At 42.6% G+C, this 17,105-nt stretch overlaps 1 protein-coding gene across 5 annotated transcripts in view; it reads left to right on the forward strand.

Moving 5' to 3' along the window:
* The window catches only part of LOC114655297 (protein FAM126B-like), a 131,677-nt gene that overhangs the window by 92,047 nt on the left and 22,525 nt on the right, over positions 1-17,105 (forward strand). For all 5 annotated transcript variants that reach the window (XM_051930657.1, XM_051930661.1, XM_051930662.1 and 2 more), the window contains exon 9: positions 13,692-13,779. In XM_051930657.1, the coding sequence (XP_051786617.1) occupies positions 13,692-13,779 (88 nt within the window). The remainder of the gene's footprint in view (positions 1-13,691; positions 13,780-17,105) is intronic.

Consider the following 17,105-nt stretch of genomic DNA (forward strand, 5'->3'; position numbering starts at 1 on the left):
ACAATAATAAACAAAATATAACTACACACGCTACAACAATCCCACCCCAGTTCCCTTTACGGTGATATGCAATAAACATGAATTCAAGAATAACAAACCACTAACAAAAAGCACACACGATGAAGTCCATGAAAAACAGCAAATGATGAAATGAAATGATGGCGGTAGATGGTAAAGAGACCAGCTCGCTGTATGTGAATGTAAAGGTCAGTTTTACCGGGATTTCCTGATGAGATGGTGACATGTGAATGGGATCAGGATGACAACAAATCCTCAAACAGTCCTCATTCAGCAGGAAGACACCAGACAGTCCGTACACCCAAAACAGGAGACAATCCTCGACAAAACAAGAATCCACAGGTAGCCAAACGGGAAGGCAAACAAACAGGCAACTCCAGACACAAAACACACAAGACTTCTCCTTTCTCTTTAGAACTGGCCTTCTTTTAAATCTCACGCCGCCTCCTTGTCCCCAGCAACCTCTGCACTCTCAGCAGACGACCAATCAGAGCCACTGCAGGGACTGCTGGGAGTTGAAGTTTATTTACCCAGTAGCGCCGCTACAAATGGGCCTTTAGTGGCATGTGATGGCCCGGGTTGGCTGCAGCTACCATCACCTCCTTTGACGACGGGGCCATTGATAGCCCTGTATGATGATGAGCCAACCAATGAGGACATGTAATAAGCAGAGGCAGTGAAAAGTGCAAAAGTATGTTTTGTGTTTCTTCCAATAAATAAATAAATAATCTGATTAACACTAGAATTACCAGAGCCTACGAAAAAACTCGTAGATCCGGCCCACCTTAAATCGCTTCTTAAAACCGTTCTCACCTCTTCGCCAGCGTCTTTTGTCATCTAAATGTACTGATAAAGACATGCTGCCAGCAGCCGGCTATTCCATTCCCCCAACGACTTAGAACGTAAATGAGCTTTTCCCAGCTCATGCCTTGATTGATTATCTGGGAGTGAAGTGGAGTTTTAGAGTAGAAATAATAGATTGTTATTTGGAACACACGCATTTCATATGTGTTGCATTTCTACAGCAATCTGTGTAAACACATTGTTAAAACAGAAACGTTTTATATATTCTAGTAGCAAATGACAAAATGTAGGCATAAACTATATAATGTATGAAGCCTGAAGTCCAAATATCAAAGAAACACTTTCACAAAAGGTACAAAAAAAAAAGCCACCGCCAAAAAAAGCTGCCTTAGTGTGAGACATTGACACGCATTAGCTGTCACTGCTTCCGTGGCGCAACAGTATCAGTCGCTGCCTGGGAATCAGAAGGTCATGAGTTCGATCCTGCACAACTCCCTTTTGAGAAGTGTTCTTATTTTCACTATTTTAGAATAAAAAGATACATTTGATTTCAGTCTGTAACAGCCGGAGTAATTTATGATATTTGTAAAGGTTAGCTTTATTTTTTTTTTTTTAATTCACTTTTCATTGTCTCAGTCGCGTTCAGGATACTTCCCTACCGCCCCCCCACCTGACACTGCTGTTTTCACATAAAGACGCTCTATAGTTCTGCAGTGTATCACGATACATACGACCGCGTGTTTTTTCCCCCAATATTGCCAGTCCCCACGTGTTGCTGTATGCTGTTTCTTTTGTACTCCAGGACATGCAGAGGAAAGCATAGTAAAGAGCAGTAACTTCAGCGCTATATGCAATCATCAGACACTCCCCATCTGATACTGCTGTTTTCACATAAAGACTCGCTAAAGCTCTGCAGTGTACTTGTGGCTGCATTGTCGCACCAATGCTTGCGAACTGAAGTGTCTGCACGTACTTTTCGTGGCATTACACGTGTATTTTTTGAGTATGCCCATGTATCTCAAACACAGGAACATATGTTGATGTAAAAGTATAACAAAACAAGTGCACTTTTATTCAAGACTATAACCGAAGAAAAAAGAAAGCAAGTTACAGTAGGCGGTTGATATGACAGCTTGCGTGGTGCAATGCTAAGAACTGCTGATTTCCATTCTGTGCTATATAACTGTTAAAATTTGAATCTGATGATTGCATATAGCGCTGTCTTATTCAGTGTGCACAAGAACATGCAGGTGGCCAGTTGCTGAGTGCTACAACGCACATTTTTAAAAAAGAAAGAGACAAATATATGTGACGTTTTGAAGAAATCATTTTATGACGCGAATAGTACCAATAAGAAAACATCGTCGAAGTAATGCAATATTATTTGAAAACGAACAGCGTCAGATCGGGTGTGAAGTTATACTGGCTTTGTTTGAGTCAGATCAGAAGCTGAAAAAGCTCCTGTTCTGACTCTTAAGTAAAAAAGCATGAATTAATCAACAGAAATAACCGCGATTGACATTTTAAAGCTAACGATTTACAGTGCATACCAATTTATAAATTTAGTGTCCGTTTGAGGAAAAAAAAAACACTTTCTTCAAAGCTGAGAATCGAACTCAGGTCTCTGTAGCACGGTAGGGCAGCTGTGCTTCAAGTCAGCAAACCGTAGCGTTAAGCCACGGAAGCTGCTGTATCATCCTTGAACCTTTTGTGAAAGTGTTTATTTGATGTTTGGGCTTCAGGCTTCACATATTCTATAGTTTATGCCTACATTTTGTAACATTTATTACTAAAATATGAAAAAGTTTCTGTTTTAGCAATGTGTTTACACAGATTACTGTAGAAACTGAACACGCATGAAATGCATGTACAGTAATCCCTCCTCCATCGCGGGGGTTGCGTTCCAGAGCCACCCGCGAAATAAGAAAATCCGCGAAGTAGAAACCATATAGATAGATAGATATGTTTATATGGTTATTTTTATATTGTCATGCTTGGGTCACAGATTTGCGCAGAAACACAGGAGGTTGTAGAGCGACAGGAACGTTATTCAAACACTGCAAACAAACATTTGTCTCTTTTTCAAAAGTTTAAACTGTGCTCCATGACAAGACAGAGATGACAGTTCCGTCTCACAATTAAAAGAATGCAAACATATCTTCCTCTTCAAAGGAGTGCGCATCAGGAGCACAGAATGTCAGAAAGACAGAGGAAAGCAAACCAATCAATAGGGCTGTTTGGCTTTTAAGTATGCGAAGCACCGCGGCACAAAGCTGTTGAAGGCGGCAGCTCACACCCCCTCCGTCAGGAGCAGAGAGAGAGAGAGAGAGAGACAGACAGAGAAAAACTAACAGTCAAAAATCAATACATGCCCTTCGAGCTTTTAAGTATGCGAAGCACCGTGCAGCATGTCGCTTCATGAAGCAGCTGCACAGAAGGTAGCAACGTGAAGATAATGTTTCAGCATTTTTAGACGAGCGTCCCTATTGTCTAGGTGTGCGAACAGCCCCCCTGCTCACACCCCCTACGTCAGGATCAGAGAAAGTCAGCGCAAGAGAGAGAGAGAGAGAGAAAAGTAAGTTGGGTATCTTCTCAGCCATCTGCCAATAGCGTCCCTTGTATGAAATCAACTGGGCAAACCAACTGAGGAAGCATGTACCAGAAATTAAAAGACCCATTGTCCTCAGAAATCCGCGAACCAGCAAAAAATCCGTGATATATATTTAAATATGCTTACATATAAAATCCGCGATAGAGTGAAGCCGCGAAGCACGATATAGCGAGGGATCACTGTATTCCAAATAGCGATCTATTATTTCCACTCTAAAACTCCAGCAGTTCAGTCACTCCCAGATAATCAAACAAGGCATGAGCTGGGAAAACTTAGTGAACGTTCTGTGACGGTGGGGGATGGAATAGCCGGCTGCTCGCTGCTCCTCTTAATCGGCACATTTAGAAGACAAAAGAGAGGTGAGAACGGTTTTAAGGTGGGCCGGATCTACGAGTTTTTTCGTAGACTCTAGTAAGAGTAGTGTTAAGCAAGTGCTGAAGTGGTGGCCAATAAAAAGCAATAAATAATCCATAAGTAAAACGAGTTTTAAAAACACTGGAAGAAGTCATCCTTTTAAATGTAACACAAGCCACCATCCTTCCAGTTTAAAATTGCCATCTCCTCTGTGTACCCTTTGGGGTCCCTGCAGCGAGAGGAGACATCCGCTGATAGGTGCAGTCATCCATTATTTCTGGCATGGGTTCCTGCCACCATTCTGGGCATTCAGCTGCGAGCCCTGCTCCTCATTCCCACCACCTTCTCCCGGCCTTCAGCTGAGAGTCCACTCAGAGTGGTGGTCCCTCCTACACCTTGTATGCTCAGCAGGACTGACCTTGCCCCATTTATATAAAATACTAAAGGTTGTGTCTGTCGGTCTGTCACACGCGATTACTTGCGATCCACTGAAGATGGAACCTTGATCTTCATCTTAATAGAACACTTGTAAAAAAAAAAAAAAAAAAGTTGGCCAAGGGTCTCAGGTGGCCTAGCAAGCAGATGCAGGAGGCCAGGGGTGACGTGTAGTTATAAAGTTTTCCCTGAAATGCACTTCCTGCTACTAGACTTGCCAACTGTTATGAAATGGTGTGAGGCCTCCAAAATTAAGCCAAGAAGAAAGCCAGGATCATCACTAACCTGTCCAGAAGTGGCTCACCTGTACTCGGTCAAGCCCCAAAAACTACCTGCAGGCTCCTTATGGAGTAGGCCTCTAAAATGTAAAGCTAGCAAAACAACTGCAAATATACAACAATATAACCAAAGCCCCCACAAGAGGAGGGATTACTGCCAAACCCCGGTTCGTGAACATAAAATCCAAAAAACAAACAAAATTAAGCAAAAATGTTTAATAGAGCATAAAAAAGGCAAAATGTTTTACATAAAAAGGCAATCCATAAAATACAATTCCAAATACGCAAGCCAAAAAAAAAATGCAAGAAATAATCAAAAAATCTGCGGTGGGCTGGCGCCCTGCCAGGGATTTTTTCCTGCCTTGCGCCCTGTGCTGGCTGGGATTGGCTCCAGCAGACCCCTGTGACCCTGTGTTAGGATATAGTGGGTAAGAAAATGACTGACTGACTAATCAAAAAACCAAACTTCCAAACAGAAAACAATGCTTATGAATACTCAACAATAAATGAATGATCTTTGGCTCCTGAGTCTTCTCGGCTGACTTAAATAGCCTCACGAGTGGTGATGTCAGGGTGGCCCTGCCTCCTGGAGTTCATCCCAAAAAGAACAAGGAACAGCAGAATGACAATACATAAGTAAGCAACAATAAACTAAATTAACAGAAATAACATAAAAATATGAAAAACAATAATGCGAAGACAAGAAAAACAAAACGCATGAATTTTTCGATAGTCCGCCCAGGCTATGATCTTCGTGAACAGACTATCCTTCTGCCGTCGAGTTTCTTTTTTTGCCGTGTTTTACTTTCCAATCAACTCCAGAGTGCCCTGTGCCTATCTATACATTTTCATTTTGTCTTCACGTATTGCGCTGTCAGCCTTGACACTACACTGAGCAGACGATGCATTTACAAGAGACAGAAATGTCAGCAGACGTGATACACGCTGGTGAAGGAAAAAAAATGTGGCTATTAAGATAAAGGATGATGGAGTAGAGCCCTGTCCGGGGATTGTAACCGCCTGGTGCCCAGTGCTTACTGGGATGAGCTCCAGCTTCCCTGTGACTCTGCTCAGCATAAGTGAGTTCAAAAATGGATGCACAGATGGATGGATTTCTACTTTATTTTTCCTTTTTAAACAAATTCACTTTTACTGAATGTGAATGCTTGGATCCTGTTGCCCAGTAGTAGGCAAGGCAGATAATGAAGATGCACAAAGGCGCAGTACTTTGTGGCAACTAGAAATCCTTCCAAGCACGGCCTCTCGGCCTGAGAGATCACACCACGCTTCCTCGTATAATTCCTAAAAATAGCCTGATGTGTCTTCCCTGTCAGCACAGTGGAAGGTGCAAGCGTGCGATTATATGACTTGCTGTCATTGTCATCGTGTCATCAATTTTTAAAAACAGCCTGCTGATCAGAGATTTGATTCCATTTAATGGGGAACGAGTGTCTCTTTGACTAACCTGCTAACGTCAAGGGTGCATCAAGCTGTGGGAAGTGAAGTCTTAGAGGGTCTTCTGGGCAGCAAGTAGGGATTGTCGGGGGGGCTTTCTGTGTTCTTCTTACATATGGACGGTAAAACTCATTTCGTACTGAGCCTTTTCTTTCCCTGCAGTATGTGGTCATACAGACTCCATAGTACCACATTGCTTTGCCTGATAGCCAGAAATGAAGAATTCTTTGAAATCCATCTGAGTGGCATCTAGTACAGGGCTGCATCATTCTTGGGCACAATGAAGACCAGGGTAGGTGAGTCCATGTGAGCCTGAATTGAATGTGGAGTTATGAGATCACACTGCGTCGAGCCAGTCCTAGAAGTGCAGCTGTGGTCAATATTATCGACACCCTTGCATTTTTGGCCTCAGGCACACTAATGTCAGGAATAATTGCACACACACCAGTTTTTGTTGTCCATAATATTTAAATAGAAGGCATACAACAAAGCTATGGCTACTCAACGTACATCTAGAAATTGTGAATCTCACCTGGACAGTTGGAAACACAACCTACTCCCCCATCCAACCCCCTTCACTAGTACTTGGTTGCATAACCCTTGCCCATGATGATGGCCTTCAAACATTTCACGTAGCTACTTGATAGCTTCTTGCATTGTTATGCTAGTCGTTTCTCTCTTTCTTCATTTGAAATTTGTTCTCATTCTTGAATGTTAGCAAGATTCATTTTCTCAATTGCAGATTTCCCGTCTCCAAAGGTTTATAATCAGACTGATGTCAGGGTTCATTGCTGCCCGGCCTACCACCGTCAGTTTTGTGTTTTTTGTTGTTTTTGGGTTCCTATCCACCTGGAGGACTTCAGACCTTCAACCCACACCTTGTTCTGTCACACTGGGTAGCACACGCTACTTTAAAATGACGTAGTAATCTGACAGTTCCCTTTCACGATGTTATGTTTTTGAATTTTATTTCTTCTTGCAAAAGCTTCTTCCTGTTGTTGGGGGAGCGTGGTGCCTCAGTGGTGCCTGACTTTATCTGAGCTGCGGATTCAAAAAAACAAAGCCTTTGCTGAACCTATTGTATTCATTTCGTGTTTTTTGTGTTGATCTCTTGGGTTCCTGACTTTTGCTTTGTCACTCTGACCTCGGTTTGCATCTTGCTGTTTGGTTTTCTTGTTTCGTCACTTATCAATCTCCCGGTTTTGACCCTTTTCCTTTTTATATCCATCTCCTGGTTTGCCCTTTAAAAACCTTGTTGGTTTTCCGACACAACACATAAGTTCAAAATGTTCAGTACCAGAAGCAGCAACTCCGTCCCATAACATTATGTATTTCATTGGATGGAGTTTGTGCTGCTCTGCATTGTCAAAGAGCTCTACTTTGGTGTTGTTGGTCCACAAGACATATTTTCCCAGAAGGATTTTGGCTTCTCTGGGTAGGTTTGGATAAAGATCAGCTGTTTAGGTTTGGTCCTAAATGGTCCTCCTCACTTTAGTGTGCAGGTTAAGGTTGTGTGGCACACCAGGCCTGGAAAAGTACAGGAAAAGCCAAATTTTTAGATGGTGCGTTACCAGCATTTTGGGATATTCAGTACCAGAAATATACGTTAACTTTGCACTTAAAGTCCATCCCAGTCCCCCAACCCCTATCAGGTGGGAAGTGGTGCAAAGTGTGGCACACAATTGTCGGTGGACCAAGAAGGCTGGGGGGGTTTTGGAATTATCCATTATTAATTTGGAACTGTTTTGGTATCCTTATTAGGGTCTGAAAGCTGGTATGAAAATTTTAGTACCATTGCAACAATAGTGCAGAATGACTACAAATATTCATCTCTTAGAAGTCTTCACATTTCATTTAGCTTTTTGACACTGATCAACAGAAAGACTCTTTAATGTCAGTAAAAAAAACGATCACTGCAAAGTATAAAAATAATTGATAGCATTCACGACTTTTAATATGACAACCCTCTGTCTTCACTGGTGCAGCCCATTGGTTTTAAAATCCCATCATTAATTCAGTGGAGGTCTTTCCTGTCTGGGGTTTCCACTGATTGTATCTAGAGGGTCCAGCTTCTGGTGAATCCGTATGGTGGTCCAACCTACTCAATGAAGACAAAAGAAGACACCAAGCAACTCCATGAAAAGCTCAAATCAGGTGATGTGGACAAGAAAATATCCAAGCTGTAAATCTGCTAGAGCAGACCATTGACAAAAACTGATGATGATGAGTGAGGGATGCCATCAAGAGACCTCTGAGAACTGTGAAGGAGTGACGAGCTCCAGTGGTTGAGACTGAGCAGACAACAATGGTGCCCATGTTTTTCTCCAGTCGCACCTTTATGAGAAAGGTGTGGTGCAGGGTGACTCTCCTGATTCCTGTACGGCCGCCATTTGTTCAGTTTCGCCAAATTCAGAAGGATATACATATGTAGTCAGGTCATCAATTACCTTCATGAGTCTCAGAAACCTCAGAACTTGGGGCTTTTGGGTGTGTGGGTTTGGCTCCTGGAATGGTATTTTGCCTGTTTGGGCACCGTCATGAATCCAGAGACCTCAAAAGTCCAGAGTAGACTATTAGGCTGATTTGCCGTGCACTGGACTATGGGAGGTGACCTCTTGTTATGTCTGCACCTCAATGGAAGTCTGGATGGAAGATGTGGTGCCAGTGTTTTTTTAGTGAAGAAAAAGCTGCCATATTCAATGAGCCAACTGCTTTCTGCCAACTATGAATGTTCTATTGGGACTACAAAGGGTTTTCCAAACGTGTAGCCAGCTGTGTTCTGAGCCCCTGATCAGGTGACCCCATCGGTGAGGACAGTTATAATGGGAGTAACATGCATGTTCAGCAACCCATGTGGAAGAAGTGTGAGCAGATGGCCCACAGCTTTTATTTTATTATGTTTTCTTTTATTCCCAGTAGTTATTCATATGTGGGAAGTGGGGTATAATTTGATTAGCGCATGTGTGTTTGAACTCCCAGATGCCCTCTTGTGGTTAAAGCAGCAGGACAGTTCTGCATTGTTTAGAGGCCTGAAACTGGTAAATTGCTTCAAACCAGGAAGTTGGTTATCAAGTGATGTGTGAAAGGAAGATTCCTAAAGGCCACAGATATCATTTGGCCATGTTCATACTTACATGTTTACTGCAGCGGCGTCATGGAGGTCACCTGGAGCTAGTGATGAGACAGAGAGACCACAATTTACATTGCAGCGAGTTTTAATTTGTAACAATCGCCCGATACGGGACGTGATTACTACGCTTCATGAGTGGGAATTGGACAATGTTTGAACGATACAATGTGAATTTCCCCTTGGGATTAATAAAGATCTATCTATCTATCTATCTATCTATCTATCTGTCGGTCGGTCGGTCGGTCGGTCGGTCGGTCGGTCGGTCTGTCGGTCTGTCGGTCTGTCTGTCTGTCTGTCTGTCTGTCTGTCTGTCTGTCTGTCGGTCTGTCTGTCGGTCTGTCTGTCTGTCTGTCGGTCTGTCTGTCGGTCTGTCGGTCTGTCGGTCTGTCTGTCGGTCTGTCTGTCGGTCTGTCTGTCGGTCTGTCGGTCTGTCTGTCTGTCTGTCTGTCTGTCTGTCTGTCTGTCGGTCTGTCGGTCTGTCGGTCTGTCGGTCTGTCGGTCTGTCTGTCGGTCTGTCGGTCTGTCGGTCTGTCTGTCTGTCTGTCTGTCTGTCTGTCTGTCTGTCTGTCGGTCGGTCGGTCGGTCGGTCGGTCGGTCGGTCGGTCGGTCGGTCGGTCGGTCGGTCGGTCGGTCGGTCGGTCGGTCGGTCGGTCGGTCGGTCGGTCGGTCGGTCGGTCTGTCGGTCTGTCGGTCTGTCGGTCTGTCGGTCTGTCTGTCTGTCTGTCTGTCTGTCTGTCTGTCTGTCGGTCTGTCGGTCTGTCTGTCGGTCTGTCGGTCTGTCGGTCTGTCGGTCTGTCGGTCTGTCGGTCTGTCGGTCTGTCGGTCTGTCTGTCTGTCTGTCTGTCTGTCTGTCTGTCTGTCTGTCTGTCTGTCTGTCTGTCTGTCTGTCTGTCTGTCTGTCTGTCTGTCTGTCTGTCTGTCTGTCTGTCTGTCTGTCAGTCAGTCAGTCAGTCAGTCAATTAAAATATTTGGTCCTTGGCCCATCTTCTCCCCTGTACACTATCCCACCCCCCCTCCCCAAAACTTGAAAGAAATCAGACGGAATTTGTAATCCAACGTTGATACGTTTACATGCCTGGTGACTGAGTGCTCATTAGTGATCCCTTTTCCCCAGCTTCCCTACTACCAGCGGCCAAATCTTAATTCCTGGTTTGAAACACACATAAAGAAAAAAGATCTCAAAAAGAGAGAGATTAAACACAGTCCGTGAAATGGCGAAGAATCCTGTAGTACAGTTCTTACTATATGATGGAGGGAAATAAATAACAGTCCTCAGGCAAAAATGGCTTCCTGGCTGGCTATCCCAAAGAACGTAGACATGAGTCCAACTCACCAATGGGAGCACCCTGAGAACATCAGGTCCATATACCACAACCCCTGTGTTTTAGTTTGGGAAAATGGTTCAAAGGTTTTAACAGAAAATAAGCAGGCAGGAATCAGAGAGGAAAGGTCCAATACTTCAATTGTTTACTTGTTCAAATATAGTATCAGTTACATACAATATAATAGCAATATACATGCAAATATAGGAATTGTACTATTGACTTACAGTAATATATATATATATATATATATATATATATATATATATATATATATATATATATAAATTATACTATTGACTTACAGTAATATAGATATATGAATTATACTATTGACTTACAGTAATATCAGATATATGAATTATACTATACTTACAGTAATATCAAAAGATATATGATTTATACTATTGACTTACAGTAATACAGATATGTGAATTATACTATTGACTTACAGTAATATCAAAAGACCCAGAGCCATCATCCTAGACCAGTAGACTGAGGGAGCCCGCGTGTCAGTCTCGTCAGAGGATCAACTCGTGAGCCTGGTCCAATACCGGGCAGTGTGCACGTTCTCCACGGTTGAGCTTCCGAAGAAACTGAGGGCGGAACCTTCCCTTATATACTAATTAAGTGTCCTTACCCAAAATGGCTTACGTGTAAGCAGTGTATACAGAAGTGATCAGTTTCAGCACACACCCTTCCACGGGACGCGGCATTGTTTTTTTTCTACTTGGCCCTCACTGAGATGGTGCCTAGTATCAGAAGACACACAATAACAAGCGTTGCTTGCAATGAAGCCCCTCGAAGTGAAAAACAAGTACATAGCCTTGACTGTATTCCCATAACATTCTGAAACTCTTTATGAGAAACAAGTTTTTGCACATTCTTTCGCTATCATCCCAAACATTCCAATCTTTGTAGCTGGTTTTGCACTGAAGCGACCACCCCCCCCCCCCTCTTACTCCTTTATTTCATCCCTTCTCCTGTTACAGAGAAAACCTTTTTTATTACACCCTGGCATCTTCTCAGGGATTCGCCTCACTGTTTCAACTTCGGGGTGGCTATCCACAAATAGCAAACTTCCCAGGGTGAAGTCTGATCATGAGATTCTTTAAGTGTAGATATCCACGCTCCTTGCCTTCTGCTTTCACCTCCTCCTCCTCGATTCGCCATTCCCCTTCAAAAGAAAAGTTTCCCGCCGAAACATCCTTTCCCTGCTTTGATGTCATAGCAACATAACGCCGGTAACTGGCAACTGGAAACCTTATCGGATGGGGTCCTCCCAGAACTTGGTTGTCCACAATTGTGCCTGAAGAGATCTTTCTTAGACACCCTCCCAGCCATATAACAGAGTGACGGCCAGTCCAGAAAGCCAACCTGCTTGTCGTGTTATGTAGCCTTGCTACAACTTTGCAAAAAATGTTGTCAATCTTTGGTGGTTTAGCATCAGCAAAATTCTGAAGATTGCCACAAGAAGAAAAGGTGTTTAGTGCTTGTATGGGAACCTTCCCAGGCACCCTTGCAAGTGATATGACCATCCCCACTCAAGCCAATCCAATATGCCAGTCAACAAGGGTGAAGTGTAAATGCCCACTCTGTCCTTCAGTGGTGTGTCACATAATGCCTCCTTTGTTATGCCTTTAGTAATAAAGGCAGAAATGGTTTCAAACAGGAATCAGAACATGAAATCAAAGTGTAAAGTGAGCGAAAGTTCGTACCCAGAAGTCAATCCTATCCTTTAGCAAAGCCCAATATCAGAAATCAAAAAGCATAGGCTAGGAAAAAAAAGTCAAAATGAGTATAAAGCAAAGCACACCACATGAAACTTGAAAGTGTTTTTCACCAATTTTTGTAACACAACAGTTTTTTCAAAATCCATAAGAAAAGACGAATTTCATCTGTTATTCCAGATCAACTAGTATGTTGCCCACTACTACAGCATGTCGTATGCCCTGCGCTTCTGTGTGGTGATGTAAAAGGGAAGTCACAAAACTGAACTGATTTTACTGCTGTGTAGTGGATAGTGATGAGCAAAACAACAGAGATTAACTTCACATGAAGTTTTGAAGTTTGCAATCATGAAGCTCACTAAAAAGAGGACAAGATAATAGGAAGCAAGAAAAATAAATCACAGGAAAGTAGCGAACAGAAAGCATGGTCGATCAATTGGCTTTAAAGGTTTCTATTACCGTGAGATATGAAATTCAGGTACAAACCTGCATCTGATCCTATACTGTCAAACTGTCCGAAAGAGCGTATTCTCTTTAATTGAATCATCTCTAAATAGCAAAAACAAAGCCCAATCACTCACGACATGTTTAATTTGCTCTTTATTTTCACAAAAAATATACAAAATACAGTACATAAAAAAAAAGCCATTAAACAGACAAAGTTCGACTTCAAGCATTTCCCTGAAAATTAATTCACGTGAATGCACTCTTAAGTGGGAAGGAAAAATATCAAAACTCCGAGCTCCACCTACTTCAATAGCATGTGAATGCAGCATATCCAGGACAAGCTGGAGGTCATGACTTGTGATGTCACTGAATAGAGGGTACAAAGCAAAATGTGATTTTCTGTTGGTGTTTCTCTACCTAGATGGTCCCGTGGCCTAGTTTTGTGTTTTCAAGTTAATTAACAATTCACTACCTTCAGTTGCAGGCCTTTCCCATTGTTTTAAATGAGCACAATTGGACTCCTCCTCTGTGAAACTAGTGCGACTTATTGGCCCCTCAGTGAAAACAGCATATTTGAATAAGTTTGAGATCCCCCTTGGTGACACGAGCGTGATTTTTAGAGTGGAAAAGGAAAAAATGGATTGCACAATTGTGGGGGAAAAAAAGGCTTATTTACAAATGGGGGAACATGTCGCATAGCATTTTTGACCACTCTTGGCCCATCACTAACCACTTGCAAACCAATGACCGCAAATCCCAACCCATAAGTGGGCCATGACTTAGTGGTGGAGAAGCAGTCCCTTAAAGGTAATGCCTTTGTTTTTGATGTGGACAATAAGGGGCGTCACAGGCCTCAACCGCAGACTATAACCTTTAGGTCAAATGGTGCCCCCTTAGAATAATGACGTATGTCCTTGGCATCTCTCTCTGGCAGCACCAAGGACACCTAGCAGGGCTTCCCAATGGGTCTACTGGTTGTCCTGTGGGTGTGCACATGGGTGATGCTGCCACCACCCCATTGGAGGGAGAGTATTCAGCCCCCGTCCTTCCATTTCATGAACTCGTCCTGGGCATTAACTCAACTCTTCTTTTTCTTTTCTGTTACAGGTATAACGGTGAATGGGATTTAGGCAGGGAAGCACTGGAAGACATCATCTACAGAGCACAGCTGGAGCTATACTCCCAGCCTCTTCTGGTGAGTGTAGTGAGGCTCATCCTCCACTTGCTGTGGACAATGGGGTCAACAGAAGTGGAGGTGCATCATGGGAAGTGCGCGTCTGACAGGCTTTCACACTTCTTATTTCTGATTCATCCTTATTTTGTTCCACTTGTCATTTTTTGTCTTAATGTTGTTTGTACTGTTGGCTGAGAATATCTTTTTAATTGATTTCCTGGAAAAAGGAGATCACATAATTTCTGATACAATGCGATTCAATAGCTTGAAATACAGCAAACAATACTGAAACAACCGTGAACTATTGGTAACATGGTAACTAGTCAAATGTCACAATATCCAAAATGTGTGTTTTGGTCAAAACATTGTTAAATAAATCAATTCCAAACAGTGCTGTCATGCAGGACAGAGAGGTGTGTTCAGGTGGCATCAACCTGACTCCTCCTGCCTTCCTTCATTGGTCAGCCCTGCCCAGTTAAAGGTCATTTATTGGCTATCATGGCTCTTTGCATTATATCAGCACTGCTGAGTGCAGCCTGAGCAAGGTTTTCTGCGATATTTGCTCTGAGGATGTTGATGGAGAAGTTTAGAGAAGGCCAGGAGGAGTTGCATTGTGTTTTCGTGGACTTGGAGAAAGCAAATGACAGGGTGACTGAGAGGAGTTGTGGTATTGTATGAGGAAGTCGGGAGTGGCAGAAAAGTATGTAAGAGTTGTACAGGATATGTACGAGGGAAGTGTGACTATAGTGAGGTCTGCGGTAGGAATAACGGAGGTGGGATTACATTACAGATCGGCTCTGAGCCCTTTCTTATTTGCAGTGGTGAAGGACAGGCTGACAGACGAGATCAGACAGGAGTCCCCATGGACTGTGATGTTTGCTCATGACATTGTAATCTGTAGCGAGATTAGGGAGCAGGTTGAGGAGACCCTGGAGAGGTGGAGATATGAGAGGAGAGGAATGAAGGTCAGTAGGAACAAGTCAGAATACATGTGTGTGAATGAGAGGGAGGTCAGTGGAATGGTGAGGATGAGGGGAGTAGAGTTGGCGAAGGTGGATGAGTTTTAAATACTTGGGATCAACAGTACAGAGTAATGGGGGAGTGTGGAAGAGAAGTAAAAAAGAGAGTGCAGGGAGGGTGGAATGGGTGGAGAAGAGTGTCAGGAGTGATTTGTGACAGACGGGTGTCAGCAGGAGTGAAAGAGAAGGTCTACAGGACGGTAGTGAGACCAGCTATGTTATATGGGCTGGAGACGGTGGCACAGGAGACTGAGCTGGAGGTAGCAGAGCTAAAGATGTAAAGATTTGCATTGGGTGTGATGAAGATGGACATGATTAAAAATGAGGACATTAGAGGGTCAGCTCAGGTGGGACAATTGGGAGACAAAGTCAGAGAGGTGCGATTGCGTTGGTTTGGACATGTACAGAAGAGAGATCCTGGGTATATTGGGAGAAGGATGCTGAGGAAAAGAGCTGCCAGGTCAGTGGAGAAGAGGAAGGCCTAAAAGGAGGTTTATGGATGTGGTGAGAGAGGACATGCAGGTGATGGGTGTGACAGAGCGAAATGTAGAGGACAGGAAGATATGGAACAAGGTGATCCACAGTGGCAACCCCAAACGGGAGCAGCTGGAAGAAGAAGAAGAATTAATTTGAAAAACTTTTGAATTTCTCTCTGAAGACAAAGAAAGCATCCATCTGTCCATCCATCCAGCTGTGGTGAAAAATTAAAGAAAAGCAAGTGAAAACACGACCAGGTGGACAGTAGGCCTGTCAGTTTAGTGAAAAACCTGCAGGAGATGCAGTTGTGGCTTAATGGCTAATGAATGGGGTCGGAAGTGGTAGGGGGGATTTATTTTTTTTCCCCAATTCAGAAGCTTGATATCTGGTTGAATGTGCTTCTCTCTTGTGCACAACAGCGCTGACCCCTGTGTTTGGGTCTTAGTGATCATGCAACAGGATGCCTGATTGTTAAGGTTGACACTGAAATGTAACCAAAATAAATGGGGATGACCAGGAGAAGAGTCGTAAAACAAGGAAGGGATTGTAAGAAGAAGGCGATTAGAAAAATTTTACCGTAACCCAGAAGTTGTATTAGAATACAAAGTATATAAAAAAATACAAAAATGTGAAGGAAAAGTCAGAAACCAAGGGACCATTAGAATGTATATTTTTTTAAGAAGGAAAACTAGCAAAGGTTTGTTTGGGATCATTCAAACCTGAATAGTAACAGTTCTGTCACGGTGAAGACATACTGTAATTCTTGAAACTTACAGATGTATGATTTGCTGCTACGTCACAAAGTAGAGGAAACTGAAGGTGATTAATGAAATTAATGAACCATTTCAAAAATAAATAATATACCATATATCCTTGCATTTAAGTTCTCCCGCAGATAAGTCAGGACTTGATTTTACTGTATAATTTCCGCTATTTTATATTATGTCGCTCGTATAAGTCTAATTTGGAAAACTCACGCTATTGGTCCAAGAGATTACGATATGCTAATGCCCACCTGAGAGAGTAACCACTGATCACACTACTTTTTTGTTCTATGTATTGTGCCTATGTGACCACACGGTAATACCCGAACTATTCAGAAGCAACGTTTGCACTGATTTGTGTTTTTTGTATCTCACAACCTCATACACCTTTATCATAAGGGCATCCCTTATCTATGATGGAGCATTCGATCAGAAGAAAATATGAAGCTGGTTTTAAATTAAAAGTCGTTGAAGTGGTGAAAGAACTTGGTAACTGCTCGGCTGCAACAAAATTTGATGTGTCTGAGAAACTGATGTGAGATTGGAGGAGGCAAGAAGATGTTTTAAAAAAAAAGTCATATTTTTGAACGGGCGTCTGATTTTTATGATCGATTTTTCGGGTTTCAAGACCCGACTTGTACGCGAGTGTATATGGTACATATGTAGACGAAAAACTTAATATAAGGAAAAAATAAAAACATGAGCCTGTAAAAATCATGACACAGCATCTAAATGAAATGCAATGCTTTTCTCAGCCATCACTGCAAATAATGGAGGGTTAGAAATGGTAAATATCATTTTGGGTGAAATATTATTTAGACTAAAACATTGGCCTTCTTAGTAATGCCATTTACAACAATTTTAGTTCAAACAAAATGACTAAAATCAAATATATTTATCAAAACTGTTTTAGAGATAACTTTACTGATTGTTTTCTCTTGGTGTAGTTTGTTCCTCCTTCATCTCAATGCATGTGTATATTTGACTAAATGTTGACTCTGAACTGCACGGGGTGATTAAGTGTGCCCTGTAATGGCCTGGCACCCTGTCCAGGGTTGGTTCCTACTTTGTGCCTAAAGCTGCTGGG

The sequence above is a fragment of the Erpetoichthys calabaricus genome, chromosome 8 (assembly GCF_900747795.2).
Source record: "Erpetoichthys calabaricus chromosome 8, fErpCal1.3, whole genome shotgun sequence".
NCBI classification, from domain to species: Eukaryota; Metazoa; Chordata; class Cladistia; order Polypteriformes; family Polypteridae; genus Erpetoichthys; species Erpetoichthys calabaricus.